Genomic DNA, 23086 nt, shown 5'->3' with positions numbered 1-23086 from the left:
GGCGCCACCGCCCAGCTCTAGGCGACCCTAGTTTCTTGTCCATCCACCCCACCCTTGAGAGTCTGGTTATCCAGGCCTCTACCTCCCAATCCGCATTCCCGACGACACCACCAGATCGGGAATCCAAGAGGTATAAAAAGTTCGGAAAGAAGATGTTCTCCTCCCTTAGTTTGGGGTTGCGGTCAGTCAACACCGCGTGCCTCTTGGGCCGTTACACCCACTCTCTGTGGGATACGGTTGCGGCCGTGCTGCCAGAGTGCCCGGGCAAAACTCGCTCAAGCCCCTGCGGAGGGAAGAGACGCATTGCGGTACTCTATTAGATGTGGACTGGATACCAGGGACTCGCTAGGAAGAGCGATTTCCACGTCTGTGGCGGTTCGCCGCCACGCTTGGCTGAGGTCCGTCATTTTTCCGGCCAATGTCCAAAACACCCTTATGGACATGCCGTTCGATGGCAGCTACCGCTTCGGTGGCAAGGCCAATCATGAGCTGTAAGGCTTTAAGGACTCCAGGTCTACGGCCAAGTCCTTGGGCCTGTCGGCCCCGTGCCAGCAATCTTCTGCCCAGCGCTCCTTTCGTGGCCACGGAAGGGGTGCTCCCACATGTCCTGCCAGCCACGGGCCAAAGACTAACATTCAGCGCGGTGGCAGACGTGGTTACTGTTGCGCCGGTAACAGTGGACAACGGCGCGGCCAGTCCACATCCACCCCCGCAACATCCGCCTCAAAGCCTTCCTAGTCCGAGCTTTCAGGCCCATTTGACGCCAGTAGGGGGCAGGGTTCGCCATCACCTCCTCCACTGGCGCTCCATCACATCGGACAGGTGGGTGCTGCAAATCGTCCGAAGGGGCTGCTCCCTCCTCTTCGAGGTGACCCCTCCAGCCATGCCACCGCAGTACCACCGCGTGTCGGGGGATCACTTGCAACTTCTGCAAGAGGAAGTTACGGCCCTCTTGGCCAAGGGGGCCATCGAGCGTGTTCCTGGGCCAAAAGTAGGGTGTGGTTGTTACTCCCACTACTTTCTGGTTCCCAAGAAGGGCAAAGGGGGCCTACGCCCTATCTTGGACCTCTGGAACGTCAACGGCTTCCTCCGGAAGGAGAAGTTCAAGATGCTGACTTTGGCTCAGGTCTTAGCTGCCCTAGACCCAGGAGACTGGATGGTAGCGTTGGACTTGCAGGACGCCTATTTCCACATCCCCTTCCTGCCGGCCCACCGGCGTTACCTGCGGTTCATGGTAGGCCACGAGCACTCTTAGTTTACCGTGCTCCCCTTTGGCCTTACCAGCGCCCCACTGGTGTTCACGAAAGTGATGGCGGTGGTCGCAGCTCATCTGCGCAGGTTAGGGATTTCAGTCTTCCCCTACCTCAACGACTGGTTATTGAAGGCAGGCTCGCCCCAGACAGTCATCAGTCAGCTCCAGACTACGGGCGACCTCCTGCACCTACTGGGGTTCTCCATCAATGTGCAGAAGTCGCACCTGTGTCCCTCTCAGAAGCTCCTCTTCATCGGAGCGGTTCTAGACTCAGCGCAGTTTCGGGTTTATCCTCCCGAACAGCGGGTTCGGGATATTCAGGCTCTGATTCCGATCTTTCAGCCTTTATCCCGAGTCTCGGTCAGGTTGGCGCTGCGGCTTCTGGGGCTGATGGCCTCTTGCATCCTTTTGGTGCATAACGCCAGGTGGCGGATGCGGGCTCTGCAGTGGGACCTGAATTTTCAGTGGGCCCATCATCAGGGCAACTTGTCCTACCATGTCTTGATCTCGGAGGGCACTGCAAGACAGTTGCAGTGGTGGGTCACGGACTGCGATTGGGTCAGCGGCAGATCCCTCTCCCTACCGCAACCGGAGCACATAGTTGTGACTGACGCGTCCCTCCAGGGCTGGGGGGGGCCACATGGGAGAGGCGGAGATCAGAGGCGTCTGGTCTCCGGCGGAGTCCTGGCTCCACATCAACATTCTGGAGCTGCGGGCGATCCGACTTGCACTGAAGGCATTCCTCCCCTCTGTCCGGGGGAGTGTAGTGCAGGTGTTCACGGACAACACCACCGCCATGTGGTACTGCAACAAACAGGGCGGGGTGGGGTCGTGGACCCTTTGCCAGGAGGCTCTGCGCCTCTGGCAGTGGCTGGAACATCAGGGCGTGACCCTGGTGGTTTAACACCTGGCAGGTTCCTTGAACGCCAGGGCGGACAAACTCAGCCGTCGGTGCATGATGGATCACGAATGGCGTCTGAACTCGGACGTGGCGCAAGGCCTCTTTCAGCAGTGGGGAGAGCCTTGGTTAGATCTAATCGCCACAGAAGAGAACACGCAATGTCATCAGTTCTGCGCGTTGGAATTTCCAAGGCGGCACTCGCTCGGAGACGCTTTTCGTTGCGAGTGGATTTGCGGTCTGTTTTACGCCTTTCCGCCTATACCCCTTCTGCCCAGAGTGCTGAAGAAGATCAGGCACGACCGGGCCCAAGTCATCCTTGTGGCTCCGGACTGGGCACGAAGATACTGGTATCCCGAGCTACTCAGCATGTCAGTCGATCCCCCGATTCGTCTGCCTCTTCAGGAGGACCTTCTGTCGCAGCAGTAGGGGAAGATCCTCCATCTGAACCTGTCCAGTCTCCACTTACATGCGTGGAGATTGAGCGGCGGCAGTTGAGGCCATTTGACTTGCCTCGTAATGTGATTCTGGAAGCCAGGCGTCCCTCCACAAAATCGGTATACGCCTGCAGGTGGAACAAATTTGTGGCATGGTGCACAGCAAAGGCTGTGGATCCCCTTTCTGCCACTCTTTCAGAGGTTCTCCTCTTTCTTCTTTCTCTTGCCCAACAGGGCTCTGCTCTGGGCACTCTAAAGGGCTACCTCTCTGCCATTTTTGCGTTCTTAAGGCTCCCTGATCAGCCCTCTTTGTTCAAGTCCCCGGTTGTAAATAGGTTTTTGAAGGACATCACTCCTATGTTTCCTCCTATTTCTTTTGTGATGCCTCAGTGGGACTTGGGACTTGAACCTGGTTCTAACTTATCTCATGTGCGCTCCCTTCGAGCCACTTCATAACTGTCCTCTTCGTCTCCTTACTCTTAAGACTTCATTCCTGGTTGCCATCACCTCTGCCAGGAGAGTGAGTGAGCTCCAGGCTCTTTCTTCTCAACCTCCCTTCCTTTCTGTCCATCCGGATAAAGTTGTGTTGCGGACGCAACCCTCTTTCCTGCCCAAGGTAGTCACAGCCTTCCACATCTGGCAGTCCATCACCTTGCCCACCTTCTTTCCGCTTCCGCATCCCTCGAAAGAGGAAGAGAGGCTCCACTGTCTGGACCCAAAACGTGCGCTCTCATATTATCTGGATCGCACACGCCAGTTCCGGGTGGATGACCAACTCTTTGTTGGTTACGTGGGCGCTAAGAAGGGACAGCCAGTGCACAAACGGACCATTTCTCGATGGGTCGTCTTGTGCATCAAGGCTTGTTACTCTCTGGCTAAGAAGGAGCCTCCTGTGGGGCTACGTGCCCATTCCACTCGGGCCACGGCGGCTACTACTGCCCTGGGTCGCGGAGTCCCCTTGCAGGACATCTGTCAGGCAGCTACGTGGGCCTTGCTGCACACGTTGGCAAGACACTACTGCCTGGACAGCCAAGTCCGGAGAGATGGCTTTTTCGGCCGTTCCGTTCTCCATGACTTTCTGGTGTGATCATTGGTTAGCAGACCCACCACCGGGGTTGGTATTGCTGGGCTATCTATTCTAAGGTAAGGAATCTAATTCTAACCTGTTTCTTTCAGATGCACAAGTTACTTACCTTCGGTAACGATATATCTGTAAGAAACAGAAGTTAGTATTAGATTCCTTACCGCCCCACCCATCCTCCCCGTTCTGCGAACCGTTATCTAGGGTTACGGTCATCCCCTTTCAGGGCCCTAGTTTTTATGGCACCAGTGTTGATTTTTATCATGGCTCTGCGTTTCGGGCTCGGAAAAGCTGTGTATAAGAACTGACGTCAGCGCGCGAGGGCGGCGTCTAAGTACTGCGACGACGTCATCCCGGCGCCGACGACTGATGCAGAGCCCCAGACGACGCCTACCGACGCGCAGGGGTACTGCTACGCAAAGTTTTCCGGATCCAGTCTGACGCCTGGGGATATTCTAGGGTAAGGAATCTAATACTAACTACTGTTTCTTACAGATATATCGTTACCGAAGGTAAGTAACTTGTGCTTTAGCTACACGCAAATTTCTTGCCCAAGTTTCCTAGTGGCCATTTGCGGATGCTTGCCAAGAGACGGCCTTCTACCTGCTACTTATTGGGGACTTGGACCAAACCTTGCGCTGGCCCTCCTGTCAACATATCAATTGTAAGACTCCGTCACCCTGCCCAAGCGACCTTGTGTTCCTCTCACAGCACCCTTCCTTCTGCGATAACTGGTGCCGCATCCACAAACAGGTTTGACTCCAGCACTTTTACCTCTCAACTCCCCCCACCCCTCCCTGCCACACCCCACCCCACTCTGTGGCTCAAGTCCTTTTTGGGGACCCTGAAGATCTCCAACCTGTGCCTGCTCAGGCTTTCCAAGGCAGTAGTGATGTAGTGAAGTTCAAAATTTGTTGTGGCCAACAAATTGTTCGTATATATAAACAAAAAAAATCCACTACTGGGTAGGCGTGGTCCCTACAGTGGTGGGGAACACGAGGTGTTTCTTAAAATACCCCTCACACACCAACAGGCCGCTTGGTGTCATGCTTCATCATCGGGGTCTTCGCACCCCTCTACGGGATGCGGCATGCTACGACCTACGTCTGCGTGGGAGCACTTTATTCGACTATGTGGTGTGCGAGTATGGGTGTGTGCAAAGGTTTGTAGTTATAGGTTAAAAAGTGCCTGGCTCGTGAGGTTCACTAAGAAATCTTTAATAATTCTCCAAGCTGGCACTATTAAAAAGGTGTGTTGGCGAGGTTCCTATGTATTACAATGTACATCACCTCATGTGTGCTTCGACATGTTTCGGAGTCGTAACTCCTTCTTCAGGACGGGGTGCACAAATCCCCACCTTACTCACGTTTTTTAAACAAAATTTGTAATTTACAGAAAAGTAAATGAAAATAAATAAAGGCTATTGTGTACCTAAATCCTTTTCAAGAAAGTATCTGTGTATTTCGCAAACCTGTTGAAATAATAACACACAGAAAGGAATAAAGCAATGCATTCATAACTCCTGTAGTTAGATGTCTTATTCCAGGTGTAGTGACCTAAGAAGAAAGTGTAGGGCTGTTTCCACTAGACATATTATTGTCATTCTATTAGTGACATGGTGCCCTGTAAAAAAAGGTGGACATGGACAAGACTCACAGTACACGTAATATAAATCAGACGCTCTATTTTGATAGTTCTATCAGGTTTTTAGTGAACAAATGGGAAAAAGGTGAGGATCTGAAGTATAATACAAGAGCTTAACTAATGTTAAAAGCTGTTGAGCTTCATGAGCTTCACAACGTGGAGGGTTATATCGAGCCAAAAGAAACACCTCGTGCTCCCCACCACTGTTGGGACCACGCCTACCCAGTAGTGGATTCCTTTTGTTTATATATACTTGACTAGGGAGAATGAATCCCCAGTTTTCTCTCTCTTCCCATTTTGTTGTTTTTCATCAAATCGCTTGATCATCTGTTGTGCGAGCCATCAGCACCAGTGTCACCGTTCACCCAACTCCTCCTCCAGCTACTGACGGGGGACCATCTCTCCATTTTGTTGCAGGAAGTGCAAGCCCTTCTAGGCAAAGACTGTCGAGATGGTGCCAGTGCCAGAAGTAGGACATGGTGGTTATTACCACTATTTTCTAGTGCCTAAGGAGGGCCACGGTCTTACTCCTGTTTTTGTCCTGTTCCCTCTCAACATCACGCTCGCCCAGGACTCATCTGCCCTCGATTCTGGAGCCTGGATGGTGGCTTTGTACCTACAGGATACCGGTTTCCATCTACCCGTCCAGCCGGCCCATAGGCGCTACTTGTGGTTCGTGGTGGGACAGTAGCATTTTCAGTTTGCCGTGCTCCTCTTTGGGTGTTCACAGAACTAATGATAATGGTGGGAGCACACTTTCTGAGGTCAGGGTAGCTAGTTTTCCCCTACCGGTTCTGTTTCGTGCCTTTTCCCCGGGAAAGAACCCAGGGCATTCAGGCTATAATCCCGATATTTCAACCTTGTTCCTGGATCTCTGTGAGGTCAACACTGAGACTGCTGGGCTGATGGCCTCCTGCAATCTGCTGACCAAGCACTCCAGGTGACATATGCTAGCTGTGGAGCTGGATCTCAAGTCTCAGTGGGCCCAACATCAAGATGACCTCTCCTACGAAGTTCAGATTTTGGGGGAGACTACAAGAAATCTGCAGTGATGGTTACTGGAACATGATTGGATTAGCAGCAGACCCCTCTACCCCATCCAGAGCAAGCCATTGTGTCCAATGCATCGCTTTGTAATTGGGTCGGCCCTCTAGGAGAACTGGTGATCAGAGTCTTGAGAGTCCTGAGGAGTACCGGCTCCATAGCAACCTTTTGGAGATGAGTGCCAATAGCTTAGCATTGAAAACCATCCATCTGATGGAGACGTCTAGCCGCAGATTCCTTAACTTAGAATATCCCCAGGCGTCAGACTGGTCCAGAAAATGTTGCGCAGCAGCACCTTTGTGCGCCGGGGGCGGCGCCGTACGGCTCCGCCCTGATGTTGTCCATGGAAGTCACGTCAGCGGAGCCATATATGCCCCGCCCCGTTGCGCCAACATCAGTTTTCTTCTTTTCTGCATCACGATGCAGATCCTGGAAACCAGCAGTTCCTGGCCTACTTCGAGCCTTCTCCATGCCGTTCGTACCGGAACAGTGTGCAATGTCCCCTGGGTTCAAGGCCTGTGAGCGTCAGATGTCCGGTTCTGACCCGCACCTTATTTGCATGTGGTGCCTGGGTGTGCACCACAATTCCAAGCAATGCGGCAACTGTCAACAGATGAAGCCAAATTCCTTTCGGGAACACCGTCTGAAGCTGTTGGCCGCGCGGCTATCCGGCCCAGCTTCCTCTCGTTACCGATCTCCCTCTCCAGAGGAGGTTCACTCCCGAGTTCGCTCCCGCGACCGGCGCCCTGAAAAAAGGTAAACGAGCCACAAGCGTCCACTGAGGTCCACCTCTCCTCGGTGTGCCGCTCGCGCCCACTCCTCTCGTACAGGGTCAGCTGAGGACGCCCGGAGGTCACCTCTTCCATACCCTCCTTTTCCAGGAGTTGGAGCGACCCGCGCCCAAATGGAGGCCTACCCCATGGCTCTTCAGGCCTACTTTGAGCCCCTCCCTCTCCCTGGCGTGCCTTCGGGCCCCACAGAGGCGGAGTGTGCTCAGGCCGGGCCCTCGTTGGTGGATCCTTCCCTGACCAGGGTTATGTGCACCGGTTCCGGAGCCGAGGCGACGTTGGGTCGTGGCCCAGAACGTCCTGGTCGCTCTTGCACACTCCGCCAGTCAATGCATATCCCTGTGCGGCTTCCTGCGTGGAAGGCGGAAGCGGCGTCGGCGACGCGGGGTTCGACGCCAGGCTCTCACTGCCAGTCAATGCATAGCCCTGTGAGGCTCCCTACGCGGATGGCGGGGGCGGCATTGACGACACCGAGCTTGGAAAAGGGCTCCACGTCGGACAAGCCCACACGCAGCTCTAAGCCTGAGCCTTGTATCTGTATATGTTCTTCTTTTGATAACGTTAAAATGTATTTGTGAAAATTCGAAAGATTATCTGTACATGGGTATTGTGTGTATTAGAAGCCCAATATTTGGGTAGCATACTTTCTCTTTTTCCTGATCTTTATTCTAGATTGTGAGGTTTCCTTTTTTGAAGGGTAACATTTTGATTTCTCTTTCTCCCTTTGTCATTCTACAGTAGGACCATAACCCGGTCCTTGTGTTTCTGATAGCCACTCCATTCAACCTACTTCACATCTGCCTGTTACTGCTCCTTTCCCCATTGTTTCTTGGACCCCAATAGAGCACTCAACTTCTACATAGATTGCTTATCGTACCAAAGATCACTGGGTGTACAATCCGCTCTTTGTAGGGTTCTCTGGCGCAAATAAAGGCAAGGCTGTGCAGAAGAGGAGCATCTAGTGCTGCATTGTGCATTACGATCTGCTACCCATGGTCTAAAAATCAGTCCCTGGAAAAACTGCATGCTTATTCTACCAGGGCCAAAGCTGTTACTACTGCATTAGCCTGCAGTCTCTCTGTCCTAGACATTTGTCAGGCTGATATGTGGGCGTCCCTCCATACTTTGACAAAGCACTATTGCCTGGAATGTCATGTTCGCTGAGAGGGGCATTTTACCCACTCGGCCCTGTTCGCTGAGAGGGGCATTTTACCCACTCGGCCCTGAAGGACTATCTGGTTTAAGTCCATTCACAGACCTGCCTCCAAATAGGTATGCCCTTTGCATCTATTCCAAATGTGAGTAATCTGCAGCCAGAAACCTCTCATAAGAACAAGATACTTACCTTTAGTAACTCTCATTCTGTTAGAGACTCTAACTAGCTGCAAATCCTCCCCATTCTGTTATTGGACTCGGCCAATATATACAATCCCAAGTATAGAAATCTGCCCATGGGCTATTTCAGTTTACATTTGGGGCTCTGTGTCTGAGGCATACACTCTTGAAAGCAATTGACTTCAGCGCTATGGAGTGGTGCCTAAATAGGCTACGCATTACAGTTCCGGAGCAGAGAGGCATTGGTGTGTTGCCACACAGTGCTACCTCCGGCACTCAGGTACTGCTGGAAAGTATCCGGTTCTGGTCTGACGCATGGAGAATATTCAAAAGGTGAATAATCTATAGCTGGTCTCTACCGAAAAGAGCGCTACCGAAGGTAAGTAACTTGTTCTTTAGTGGAATTTGTCAACTAATTGAAAAAGAACCTATGCACTTACAATAGGAATCGCTTCTTGCCTTCTGATCATTTCCCCAGTGAATGAAAGATGGAGAGAGTGCCTCTAAGCTTAATTTGAAAACTTGTTTTCGACATGTGGCAAGATCAATGTACACATTAGCAGGATTTTTAAGAGATGTAAATGCCATTTTAGGAGTTTGCCTTATGATGAAGATAAGCTTCATGGTTTATAGTTTGACACTTGGGAAAGATTTATACAACGTGGAGCAGTGGTATGCTCAATGGATCTGGCCTCACCAGACAGCCTCTACCATTGGAGTGTTTCAGGTTTTGGGGCTGTAGCAGACATCCGTATTTCATTCCAAAGCAGCAACCTCCTTTGTCAGTCCAGCAACCTTCTGTAATTCAAAAGTAGAAGAATGTTCAATGCATACAGTAGCAATCGTCTTACTCTTATACCGGAGAAGCATAAAATCCTCTCCAAGTTGATCTCAAGAGTATGTGCCACATCAGTGGGGGTGGAAGTGCGACGAGATGAAGGAAAAATGTAGAGCGATTATTCACGGTGTCTGTCTTCATTTTAAGAAAGAGGCATATTGCTTGAGATTAACAAAGAAAATGTTAGTTTCACATCATTTAAGCTATATAACATTTGCCATTTTTTCTTGCCATACTTTAATGTGGTGTTCATCTTTTCAGGCTGGTATTCCTGATCCACCAAAAATGTCAGAAGAATTGATCAGAATGAAAGCTAGAGAACGTGACTTCTTGGAACAACTGCTGGATGGGAAAAAATTAGAGAACTATGAAATCCCAATCCCTATCAAAGCAGAACTTAGGAAATATCAGCAGGTAATGTGGGCAAACGTTCTTCCATGCTTTCCTTTACTTTCCAGAAAATGTAGAGTTATTTGTACATCTTGAATATTTCTCCCATATGTTACTACTGTTCACTTTTACCTTTGTCATCATTTCTGTAGTAAAAATGGTCCTATAACAAATCCTCTTGATGTTGCAAGGGAGTTTAAGTTGCTCTTTGCTTGAAAGCCCACCCAACAATTTAATTAGAGTAATTAGGAGAGTAATACTGCTGAGAACGTGATCTTTGCTGTTTCACAGTGTTTTTGTGTGTGTATATATATATATATATATATCAATGAGAATCCCGAGACCTCCACACCGACGGCGTGGCGAAAGAAGGAGACAGACCCCACGGCTTCAGGCAAGATGTTGCATTTATTGAAAACCTTCCTGGCGACGTGTTTCGAGTAACTTGTACTCTTGATCACACACCATAAAATGAGTCAGCCTGTTATTTTTAAATGCTTGCTTTCCCTGACCCCTCCTATGGGCCACACCTCCTAAAGTGCATCACATGATTATTTCAAACATAGGCATGGAAAAGGTGCAGATGACATAATGGAATAAAAAACAGACTGTTTTGAACATTTGTTTTCAGTAAAAAAGTACATTTTGCCTGAAATCAATACAAATTATAAAACAAGTTAATTCTGTTTTAAAATTTCGATCCATCTCATAATTTTACAATGCATAAAAATGTTGCATTTTAAAAATTATTTCCATTTACAATTATTGCACATGTCCTATTGGTATTTTCAAACGTTTATCCTAACTGCATGAATGCACAAAACGCCCAAAGGCTAATAGTGACTGGTGCTATATCTTTGCTGCATGAATGCATATACCTGTCGGTATATAAAATAACCAGTACTGATCGATTTTAAATAGCAATAAGATTTGTAAACATTAATTTCACCTAAAATCAAAACAATCATGTGACATTTAATGTAAGTGTAGTGGAACTTCACCCTGATACCCCCAAGCTCATGTCCTGAATATTTATTAAAAATTCAAAGTACTTGAATTTATATACATCATAAATATTGGGACTATTTACACTATATATACTCAAAGAATTCAAAGTATCTGTGCTATTTATATACATGTGCTTGATGTTAAATGGGAATAAATGTGGGAAAAACCTAAATTGGGAAAAATAAAAATAGAATGCTGATATGAAAATAGAAATTTTACAACCTATGTACAAAATTTACAAGAAGAGAGATAAAATTACGGTGACATATATCATATTCGCTCCTGTGTGTTCAATTCATAATACACACTTTATATGTACCTATATCTTGCTTGATGGGTTAGTCTTGGTAAGTTCCGTTATAATTTAAACTTGCCACTGGGATAAAACCAGGACTTGAAAATCCCAAAACAACAACAGTGGGCTAAACGTGAACAAAAACAGGATGGTATTTACAGAAAGTTATGAAGATCCTCGGTTGCGTTAAGACCGTGGGGCTGTTTACTGTCCAACGCGATGATATATTGGGTTTCTAATTTTCTCAACATTTTGTCCCTGTCACCACCCGTCTCTGCAAAGGCACCGCATCTATAACATAGTAACTCAAACATGACAGATCCCTGTCATGTATTGAATTGAAATGTCGTGCCACGGGGTAGGCTAAGTCGTGATTTACCACTGCCCGGAGATGCTGACGTGCACCTGCGACCTCGTGCTCCCCACATAGCACAAGCCGCAGGTGCACGTCAGAACATACACAGCAAACTCAGTGCGGCAATTGAAATTGCCCCTGATTGCCATTTTAGCGCCGGAGAAAGGATTGACATAGTGGGTCATGTTTTGCCCAAACTTGCATGCACGGCAAGAACTACATTTGTAGAAGCCTTTTCTGTTGAGCCAGTCACTGCCACTGACCAGTTCTGGGCTTGGCTTCACCAGTCTGCTGTGCATGCTGTAGGCTCTTTTGAAGGTGATGATAGGTTTATCTGGGACTCTTGAGCATAGTACACCGTCAGTTTTAAGAATTGACCAGTGTTTGTTGATGATGGTTTTTATCTGTTTATGTTGCTGACTGTAAGTGACGATCAATCTAGGAGGCTGGTCATCACTTTCAACTTCAGCAGGCTTGGGCACGAGTAATGATTCTCTGGATCTTTCTTTAGTTTTGAGTAACGCTTTGGAAAGTGTTGACTCACTGTACCCCCTAGCCCTCAATCGTTCCAACATCAAACTAGCTCCCTCATCAAATCTTTCAGTACTGCTGCAGATTCTTTTTAACCGCAAAAGTTCCCCCAAGGGTATACTTTCGATTACGTGGCGGGGTGTCCACTGCTGGCATGCAGTATACTATTGCCAGCAGTGGCTTTGCGCTATAATGATGTTGTGATATTGAGTCCTTCAATATCAATCTGGACATCTAGAAATTGGGCAGATTGATTGCTAACACTGGATGTGAAAAATAAATTGCTGTTGTTGATGTTGAGAGTTTGGACAAACTGCTGTGCGCTTTAAATATCTCCCTCCCATATGCAAAAAATATCATCAATAAATCGCATCCAGTGTTTAACATTGTTAAAACCCGGTGCGACAATGAGGTCCCGCTCCTCCCACCAGCCCACGTGTAAACACGCGTAGCTGGGGGAGAAGCAGGATCCCATCGCAACACCTCTGATTTGTTTCCAAACATCCTTGCAGTACATGAAAAAATTATTATTGAGGCACCACCTCACCAATTCACATATTATTTGATTGTGACCATAGTAATCACAAGATTTGTTACCCAAATAGTACTTGATGGCTTCAATACCTTTTTCGTGTTCAATACAGGTATATAATGATTCAACATCTAGTGTTATTATACACCAGTTGGGTTGCCATTGTATCGCTCTTAATTTGGACAGAAAATCACCAGTGTCTTTGATATAACTAGCAAGACCTTGGACATGACATTGCAGGAAATAGTCAATATAGCGTGAAATGTTCTCACCCAGGCTATTTATCGCAGAGATGATGGGTCTGCCGGGAGTTGGTTGTCTCATTTTGTGCACCTTTGGAATCAAATATAGGTGCGGCATCACTGGATTGTCTACATGCAAAAAAGCGTATTCCTCGGATGAGATCAAATTGTTGCATTTATATGACATCAGCATACGTTTCAGAGTATCTTGGGCCCGCTTGTATTCCAAACCACTGCTTCTTACATAGCAGTTGCTGTCGCCCAATTGTCTCATTGCTTCAGTCATATATTCGTGTTTTTGCCACAGGACGATATTCCCTCCTTTCTCAGATGAATTTATTATTATGTCCGGATTCTTGCTTAGTTTGTCCATCAATTGTTCATATTGGACACGCTGAAAGTTTTTTTGGGTGTTTTTTTTTATGGTGTTTTTCTGTCTGTATATACACCTGTTTAGTGTCTTTAGGTCTTCCACCATGCACTCATGGAATATGTCAACCGCGTCTTTCGGCATGACGGGGACAATCTTGCTCTTTACTTTAAAGGGACTTTCTCCAGCTCCCTTCTGTACAACATTTATAGGCCGAAGTTGGTTTTGGGTATCTGGTAGGTCTATAGATTGATTTGTGCTGGAAATAGAAGATTCAGTTTCTAGGTCACATAATGTTAGCAAAGTTCTCGCATCTCTGGCAGCTGCCAAAGGAACATCATTTGCCACATCATCTTTATCCTTGCTGTTAGTGTCTTTGGGATTGGATTTGATGGCAAAAAACTTTTTTAATTTAAGTTTCCTGATGAAAAGAAACACGTCTGCTCTTGTGTTTGTGTAATTGAAAGAGCTTTCAGGGCAATAGTTTAGTCCCAAAGATAGTATTTGTTGCTCGGCCATTGTTAAAGTCAGATTAGACAAATTGGTAATGGTGCTGGCCATGGTTACTGCTTTTTGTTCTTGTTGTACCACGGCGTGTTTCTGTTTTGCGGCGGTTTTGGCGCGTTTCCTTCTTGCCTTGCGTTGCGCCGCTTCCGGCACCATTGTTGCGTGTTCTGGGTCGCAAACTCTTGAGGTGCTCTTCGACAAAAAAACGATTTCCTCACTTTTATATTTATATATATATATATATATATATATATATATATATATATATATATATATTAGTTTTGGGATGTTAAGCCGCTTTCATATTGAAATGGTATATTAAAACAGCAGGTGAAAATTTGCAAATGTATGAATGTTGGAGTTTCACTTTAGCACGCTACCGGACCCTTAAAAACAGGAGTACATCCTGGGAAACACAATTTCTTTGCTCCTGTAGATACTAAAAGCACATGAGAAGTAAAAAAAATCCAAATAGTATTAATCCGAGGTCCTATCAGTTCCATCATAGGAGTTTCTCTCTTGAAAACATTTCCTGCTATACCAATGCATCCATACATACATGCTATCCTTTAGGAAAATCTTAGACATTATCATTCTGATGAAAGGCTGCTCCCTGCAGCTCCCACACGTATGGGAATGGAATGTGACAACCATACAACAATACCCAAAATGTGGCACTGTTTAAATTTTGTACCTGATGTAAACAATCTACTTAACTTATCTGGTAGTGACTCTAGCTGCAGATTCCTTACCGGCCCTCCTGTTCTGCGAATGATTTCTGGGGACAGGATTTTACCCCTTTCAGGGCCCTAGTTTTACACACCAGTGGTCCGTGTTCATGGCTCCGGCCGACTGGCGTAGAAAGTCTCAATAAGAAACTGACATCAGCACACTGTGGTGGTGCCTTTATAGGCACAGCGCATTTCCCTTCCGCTGTGGGCAATGCCACCACGTTCAGCCGAACAACACCACCTACTGACACACAGGGCTACTTCTCACGAAAACATTTCCAAAATCGATCTGACACCTAGGGATAAATACATGGTAAAGAATCTGCAGCTAGATAGTCTCTACCAGGTAAGGCATTACCGAAGGTAATTGACTTGTTCTTTTTGCTGTACATGGCTGTGATTCACCACAGTGCTTGGTACATACTTGAAATATATTTTGCCCTGAGCTTCAAGGTGCCACGCATAGTGTGGCATATTAAAGACAAGTCTTGCACACCGGTGAAAGATTTTGAATGATTGCTTTGGTTCACTTTCCAGCAGTCTTTGCATTTAAACAAAAATAATAGGAGTACTAAGCTATGCAGTGTAAAAGGCTATTTACTAAGAGACTGTGTTAGGCATTCTGAATTCTGTTTTTTGGAGTTAGTTCAGAATGCACAGTGCAAGTAAAGCTTCTTTGTTTTTAGCTGTGGGTTTATCTAGTCGAGGGTCTTTGTAGACTGGTTAAAGCATGAATATCCTTCCAAACACAGCCTTTGTGAAACTAAACCCAGACTTTGAGGGGCTGGCTGTTGGTTTGTTCCTTGAAATCCAGCTCTGTAGCAAACTACAGCCCTTATTTTTGGTCAGTGTTTTATGGTGAACTCCGTACCCATTCTGATGAGTCCTTTTGCTGACGTAACAAAAATTTGGTTGTACTTGTTCTTTCTGCAGCCTTGCAAGTCAAAGCAAGAGACGTAATGTGTAAGAGAGCAGGGTCTGCTAGGGAAATGGACCGCCTAAGATTTTATATATATCCTGTGTGGTGTCCTTTCATTTGATATTCAAGGGGTTACATATGGTAAAACAGCTGGTTTTACACGCCCTCAAGAGTCTTTTAGCCTAAGACTGTTCTGTCCACGCTACCACTAGGATAGCTGGTCTATAAGGTTGACTTACAACCATCACCATAAGGGTTGTTTGGACTGGTGCAAGGTAATCACTAGAACTAGTGAGTACCATATACCAGGCCAACTTCTCAATAAATGTATATAAGAAGCAGAAAGAATTCTCCAGCATGGCATTGTCCTACAGTTCACCCTTTAAATATCTTTGTGCAGACAGGCCTTCTGTACGCCTTTCAGCCCATACCACTCATGACCAGAGTTTTCAAGAAGACCAGGTACGACTGGGCCCAAGTCATCCTTGTGGCTCCAGTTTGGACATGAATAGTCTGGTATCCCGAGCTTCTTAACATAAGCATCAATCCTCTGAAATGGCTGCCCCTTCGGGAGGATCTTCTGTTGCAGCCTATGGGGAGGGTCCTCGACCCGAACCTATCAACTATTCACCTTCTTGCATGGAGATAGAGCAACAGCATATTGAACATAAGTCTTTTGACCCTCTTCTGCCTTCCTTTCCGATATTTTATTTTTTATTTTGACCCTTGCCCAGCAGGACTGTGCTCTGGGCACTCTGAAAGGGTATCTTTATGCCTTGTCTTCCTCCTTGCGGCTGCCTGACCAGCCCTCCTTATTTAAATCTCACATTGTAAATGGATTTCTCAAAGGTATTGTACATATGTTCCCTACTTCCCCTTTCATTGTGCCTCAGTGGGACCTTAATTTGGTTCTCACATTTTGATGTGTGCTCCCTTCGGCCTTTACACAATTGTCCCCTCAGGCATCCCACCATCGAAACAGCCTTCTTTGTGGTTATTTAATTGGGCAGGAGGGTGAGTGTGCTGCAGGCTTGACCATCTAAGCTTCACTTCCTATCAGTTTTTCCTGACAAACTGGTACTTCACATATAAGTGCCCCTTTCCTGCCAAAAGTGGTAACACCATTTCATGTAGGCCAATCTGTCACCATGCCCACTTTCTATGGTTATCCAGATCCCTCTAACGTCTGGACCCAAAAAGAGCCTTGTTGTTCTACCTTGACCGCACAAAAGAGTTCAGGGTGAATGATCAACTATTCGTGTGCTACGCTGGGGTGAAGAAAGGTCAGGCGGTGCAGAAGCGGACCATCTCTTGATGGGTTGTTTTCTACATCAAGATCTGCTACACACTGGCCAAGAAGCAGCCTCCTGAAGGCTTGAGCTCATTCTACCAGAGGTAAGGCTTCAACCACTGCCCTAGCCTGTGGAGTTCCAGTCCTTGATATCTGACAGGTAGCAAAGTGGACATCTCTGCACACGTTACCAAGCATTACTGCCTGGACAGTCAGGTCCACAGGGATGGGCACTTGGCTCATTCGGTCCTACAGGACTTCTGTCATAATTGGTCTGCAGACCCACCAAAGGGACTGATATTGCTTGCGTATCTATTCAGAGAGAAGGAATCTGTGGCTTAGATGTCTCTATCAGATGAACATTTTACTTGCCTTCAGTAATGCCTTTTCTGGTCGAGACAATTTCTAGCCACCGGTTTCTTACCAACCCACCCATCCTCCCTGCTGAGCGGACACATTTATAGGGTTTGGGATGATCTCTATCTGAAAGAAACAGGTTAATATTAGATTCCTTAACTTAGAATATCCCCAGGCGTCAGACTGGATCCAGAAACCTTTGCGTAACAGTACCCTTGCGCGTCGGTAGGCGTCGTCTGCGGCTCGGCGTCCGTCGTCGTTGGTGCCCGGATGACGTCGCCGGAGTACTTAGACGCCGCCCTCGCGCGCTGACGTCAGTTCTTCTTTTTTCCGCGCCAGCAAGCGCCGACCCGGAAATAGTTGTACCCTAGTCAATTTTTGACTAACTATTTCGATCCTTTTTGATCGTTTTTCGAAGTCTCTCGACTCCGACAGTGCCGGTAGGGATGCCCGGGTTCAAACCCTGTGTCGATTGCAGCCGACTGATGTCGGTTACCGGCCCCCATCGCCGGTGCCTTCACTGTCTGGGCCCTGACCACGACAACAAGTCCTGCTCCGACTGCCGGGCCCTGACGTCCAAAGCTAGACGGGACCAGTCCAGCCGGAGCCGCAGGCGTCGCGGCCTGCTCCATCCCCCCTGGTCCCTGGGCAGAACGCGACGCCGGAGGCGATCGAGTCCTTCCTCGTGGCCATGAGGTCGCTTGCTCGCTCCTCCGTCTGGTTCCGCGGCGCCTTCGGGCCAAGCGTTCCCGACTGGATCCCCACGCAGGCCGGGTGCTTCGGCGCCGTCGGCGACTTCGGTCCCGACGCCGCAGGGCCCCGCCGGATCCGGGTCGTCGCTGGTCGACCTCATGACCTCTCCGGCACCGGTCCCCAGGGTGTCGTCCCCGGCGCCGTCCCAGGACGACGCCGACCTCGGTCCTACGCTTGATTCGGGTCCGGCGCCGTATTCGACGCCGCTTGGAGATTTCTACTTCTATGACCCGGCCCCATCCTTTGAAACGGAGTACCAGGTGATGGGTGACTAGGAGGATTAGGAGGTGTCCGAGGACCCTCTGGCACATGAAGTCTTTTCAGGACTGGACAGGTGAGCTTGGGGAGGCCAGTGGTCTAGACACTTCGCCCGACACTGGTTTTGTCTCCCCTCCTACCGTGGCTACGGAGGAGGGGGCTGCCTATAGTGTGGTGCTGACGCGGGTTGCCATGGCCTTGGGCTTTGAGCTCCCCGTCGCGCCGTGAGGACTAACCTCCTCACTGAGGTCCTTAAACCGCAGGCAAGCTCGGCCGATCCTCTGCTGCCTTTTAATGAGGCCTTGTCAGACGTTCTTCTGGGCACTTGGTCCAAGCCCGCTACAGGTCCGCCTGTAGATAGCAACGTGGCCAGGCGCCACCGCCCGGCTCCGGGCGACCCTTGCTTCCTGTCCACCCACCCCACCCCCGAGAGCCTGGTCATCCAGGCCTCTAACTCCCAGACCGCATTCCCGACGGCTCCCCCCGATCGGGAATCCAAGAGGTATGATCAATACGGGAAAAAGGTATTCTCCTCCCTGAATTTGGGGTTGCTGTCAGTCAACAACGCATGCCTCTTAGGCTGCTACACCCACTCTCTGTGGGAAACGGTCGCAGACGTGCAGCCACAATGTCCGGAGGGGGCCCGGACTAAACTTGCCCAAGCCCTTGCGGAGGGTCGAGATGCGGCACGGTATTCCATCCGGTGTGGGCTGGATACCACGGACTCACTGGGCAGAGCAATGGCAACGACGGTGGCGATTCGTCGCCACGCCTGGTTGAGGTCCGCCAACTTTTCGGCTGATGTCCAAAACACCCTTATGGACATGCCGTTTGATGGCTGTCGCCTATTTGGCGACAAGGATGACCATGCGCTTGAGCGCTATAAGGATTCCAGGGCTACGGCCAAGTCCATGGGCCTCTCGGCCCCTCACCAGCCAACGGCTGCCTTTCGCTCCTTTCGTGGCCAAGGAAGGGGCGCCCCCACACGTCCTGCCAGCCACGGGCCGCAGACTACCATCCAGCGCGGTGGCGGATGTGGAAACCGCTGTGACGGCGGTCGGGGACAACGGCGAGGCCAGTCCACACCTACCCCTGCAGCATCCGCCTCAAAACCCTCCTAGTCAGAGCTTTCAGGCCCATGTGACGCCAGTGGGGGCAGGGTTCGCGCTCACCACTTCCACTGGCGCACTGTCACATCGGACAGGTGGGTGCTGCAAATCGTCCGAAGGGGCTACTCCCTCCCCTTCGAGGCGTCCCCTCCAGCCATGCCACCGCAGTACCACCGCGTGTCGGGGGATCACTTGAAACTTCTACAATAGGAAGTTATGCCCTCTTGGCCAAGGGGGCCATCGAGCGCGTTCCTGGGCCAGAAGTAGGGTGTGGTTGTTACTCCCACTACTTTTTGGTACCCAAGAAGGGCAATGGGGGCCTACGACCTATCTTGGACCTGTGGAACGGCAACGGCTTCCTCCGGAAGGAGAAGTTCAAGATGCTGACTTTGGCTCAGGTCCTAGCTGCCCTGGATCCAGAAGACTGAATGGTAGCGTTGGACTTGCAGGACGCATATTTCCACATCCCCGTCCTGCAGGCCCACCGGCGTTACCTGCGGTTCATGGTAGGCCACGAGCATTTTCAGTTTACCGTGCTCCCCTTCGGCCTTAGCAGCACCCCACGGGTGTTCACTAAAGGGATGGCGGTGGTCGCAGCTCATCTGCGCAGATCAGGGGTTTCTGTCTTACCCAGTATTGACGACTGGCTGTTGAAGGCAGGCTCGCCCCAGGCAGTCATCTCCCACCTCCAGACTTCAGCCGACCTTCTTGACTCGCTGGGGTTCTCAATCAACGTGCCGAAGTCACACCTGTGCTCTTCGCAGAAGCTCCTTTTCATCGGAGCGGTTCTGGACTCAGCGCAATTTCGGGTTTTTCTCCCTGAACATCGAGTTTAGGATATTCAGGCTCTTATTCCAGTCTTTCAGCCTTTATCCCGAGTCTCGGTCAGGTTGATGCTGAGGCTCCTGGGGCTGATGGCCTCCGGCATCTTTCTGGTGCATCACGATCGATAGCGGATGCGGGCTCTGCAGTGGGACCTGAAGTTTGTGGGCACAGCTTCAGGGCAACCTGTCCGATTGCGTCCCGAAACAGTTGGAGTGGTGGTTCACGGACCGCGATTGGGTCAGCAGCAGATCTCTCTCCCATCCCCAACCGGAGCACGTAGTAGTGACGGATGGGGAGGCCACATGGGAGATAGGGAGATCAGAGGCCTCTGGTCTCCGGCGGAGTCCCGGCTCCACATCAACCTTCTGGAGCTGCGGGCGATCCGACTTGCACTGAAAGCATTCCTTTCCTCTGTCCAGGGCAGTGTAGTGCAGGTGTTCACGGACAACACCACCGCCATGTGGTACTGCAACAAACAGGGCGGGGTGGGGTCGTGGAGCCTTTGTCAAGAGGCTCTGCGCCTCTGGACATGGCTGGAACACCAGGGCGTCACCCTGGTGGTTCAATACCTGGCAGGTTCCCTGAACGCCAGGGCGGACGAACTCAGCCGCTGGTGCATGATGGATCACGAATGGCGTCTGAACTCTGACGTGGCGATAGGTCTCTTTCAGCAGTGGGAAGAGCCTTGGTTAGATCTATTCGCCACCGAAGAGAACACGCAATGTCATCAGTTCTGCGCATTGGAATTTCCAAGGCGGCACTCGCTCGGCGACACTTTTCGTCATGAGTGGAGCTACAGTCTTTTGTCTGCTTTCCGCCTACACCACTTCTGCCCAGAGTGCTGAAGATCAGGCGAGACCGGGCCCAAGTCATCCTTGTGGCTCCGGACTGGGCACGAAGATACTGGTATCCCGAGCTACTCAGCATGTCAGTCGATCCCCTGATTTGTCTGCCTCTTCAGGAGGATTTCTGTTGCAGCAGCAGGGGACGGTCCTCCACCCAAACCTGTCCAGCCTCCACCTGCATGCGTGGAGATTGAGCGGCAGCAGTTGAGGCCATTTGACTTGCCTCCTGAAGTCTGTGATGTGATTCTGGCAGCCAGGCGTCCCTCCACAAAATCGGTATACGCCTGCAGGTGGAACAAATTTGTGGCATGGTGCACAGCAAAGGCTGTGGATCCTTTCTCTGCCCCCCTTTCAGAGGTTCTCCTCTTCCTCCTTTCTCTTGCCCAGCAGGGCTCTGCTCTGGGCACTCTTAAAGGCTACCTTTCTGCCTTCTTGAGGCTTCCTGATCAGCCCTCTCTTTTCAAGTCCCCTGTTGTAAATAGGTTCTTGAAGGGCATCATGCACAGGTTTCCTCCTGTTCCTTTCGTGATGCCTCAGTGGGACTTGAACCTTGTTCTAACCTATCTGGTGTGCGCTCCTTTCGAGCCACTACACAATTGCCCTCTTCGTCTTCTGACTCTCAAGACTGCATTCCTGGTTGCCATCACCTCTGCCAGGAGAGTGAGTGAGTTCCAGGCTCTATCTTCTAAGCCTCCTTTCCTTTCTATCCATCCGGACAAGGTTGTTTTAAGAACGCGTCCTTCTTTCCTGCCCAAGGTGGTTACAGCCTTTCACATCGGGCAGTCCATCACCTTGCCCACCTTCTTTCTGCCTCCGCATCCCTCGAAAGAGGAAGAGAGGCTTCACCGTCTGGACCCAAAACGTGCGCTCTCCTTCTATCTAGATCGCACACGCCAGTTCCGGGTGGATGACCAGCTCTTTGTTGGTTACGTGGGCGCGAAGAAGGGACGGGCGGTTCACAAACTGACCATCTCTCGGTGGGTCGTGTTGTGAATCAAGGTCTGTTACTCCTTGGCTAAAAAGGAGCCCCCTGTTGGGCTGAGGGCTCATTCCACTCTGGCCACAGCGGCTAATACTGCCCTGGGTCGGGGAGTCCCCATGCAGGACATCTCTTAGGCAGCTACGTGGGACTCGCTGCACACATTTGCTAGACACTACTGCTTGGACAGCCAAGTCTGGAGAGGTGGCTTTTTCGGCCGTTCCGTTCTCCAGGACTTTCTGGTGTGTTGTTGGTCCGCAGACCCACCACCGTGGTTGGAATTGCTGGGGTATCTATTCTAAGGTAAGGATCTAACACTAACCTGTTTCTTTCAGATACACAAGTTACTTACCTTCGGTAACGATCTTTCTGTAAGAAACAGTAGTTAGTGTTAGATTCCTTACCGCCCCACCCATCCTCCCCGTTCTACGGACCGATATCTAGGGTCAAGGTATTTCCCTTTGAGGGCCCTAGTTTTTATGGCACCAGTGTCGGTCTCTGGCATGGCTCTGCATTCCTGGCATGGAAAGCTATGTACAAGAACTGACGTCCGCGCGCGACGGCGGCGCCTAAGTACTCCAACGTCATCCTGGCGACCACGACGACGGACGCGGAGCAGCGGACGACGCGTACCGACGCGCAGGGGTACTGCTACGCAAAACTTTCCGGATCCAGTCTGACGCCTGGGGGTATTGTAAGGTAAGGAATCTAACACTAACTACGGTTTCTTACAGATAGGTCCGTTACCAAAGGTAAGTAACTTGTGTTTTCCACCAAAGCAGCTGATGCCAGGATTTCTCATCCTGGGTGCAAGAGGGGAGAATGGGATCAAAAACCTGAACAATAAGTGTTACTGTTATAGAGATGCATTTTAGTTGTCTCCTTCCACAGCACCCTTAAGAATAAATTCACCAGGCTGACTGTGACTTCCTTTTTGTGTTAATGTATCCCCCTTTGAAAAACGTTTGTAACCTCTAAATGTACTTCTTCCTTTGTTGTCATGATGTACATTAACTTGTTTCACATCCTTTTTAGGATGGAGTAAACTGGTTGGCATTTCTCAATAAATACAAACTTCATGGCATTCTCTGTGATGATATGGGTTTGGGGAAGACTTTGCAATCCATCTGCATTCTTGCTGGAGATCACTTCAACAGGTAACCATTTCCCCGAGAAATAAAGTAGATTTGTAACTTTTTGTTTGGGGTTATGTCAACAATACTATATTCAATTTTGCAGGTCCCAGGTTTATGTAAGGAACAAGTCCGCTGATAACGTGCCCCTTCCATCTCTTGTGGTGTGTCCTCCAACACTCACGGGTCACTGGGTGGATGAAGTGGGCAAATTTTGCTCCAAGGAATATCTCAACCCTTTGCATTACACTGGTCCACCCATTGAAAGAGCAAGGTGAGACATGGTTCGAGAACATTGTTCTGGAATGTAAGATTGAGATGTTGAAACTTTGTTCCAGC

General features: G+C 49.4%; 1 protein-coding gene across 2 annotated transcripts in view; it reads left to right on the top strand.

Annotated features, from left to right (window-relative positions):
- BTAF1 (B-TFIID TATA-box binding protein associated factor 1) overlaps positions 1 to 23086 on the top strand; it is a 984515-nt gene that overhangs the window by 772326 nt on the left and 189103 nt on the right. For both annotated transcript variants that reach the window (XM_078643429.1, XM_078643428.1), the window contains exons 26-28: positions 9579 to 9731; positions 22650 to 22771; positions 22854 to 23021. In XM_078643429.1, coding sequence (XP_078499555.1) covers positions 9579 to 9731; positions 22650 to 22771; positions 22854 to 23021 — 443 coding nt within the window. The remainder of the gene's footprint in view (positions 1 to 9578; positions 9732 to 22649; positions 22772 to 22853; positions 23022 to 23086) is intronic.

Source organism: Lissotriton helveticus, chromosome 5_1 (assembly GCF_964261635.1).
Source record: "Lissotriton helveticus chromosome 5_1, aLisHel1.1, whole genome shotgun sequence".
Classification (NCBI taxonomy): domain Eukaryota; kingdom Metazoa; phylum Chordata; class Amphibia; order Caudata; family Salamandridae; genus Lissotriton; species Lissotriton helveticus.
The sequence above is the reverse complement of the archived record's forward strand: the minus strand, read 5'-3'. Positions and strand labels throughout refer to the sequence as shown.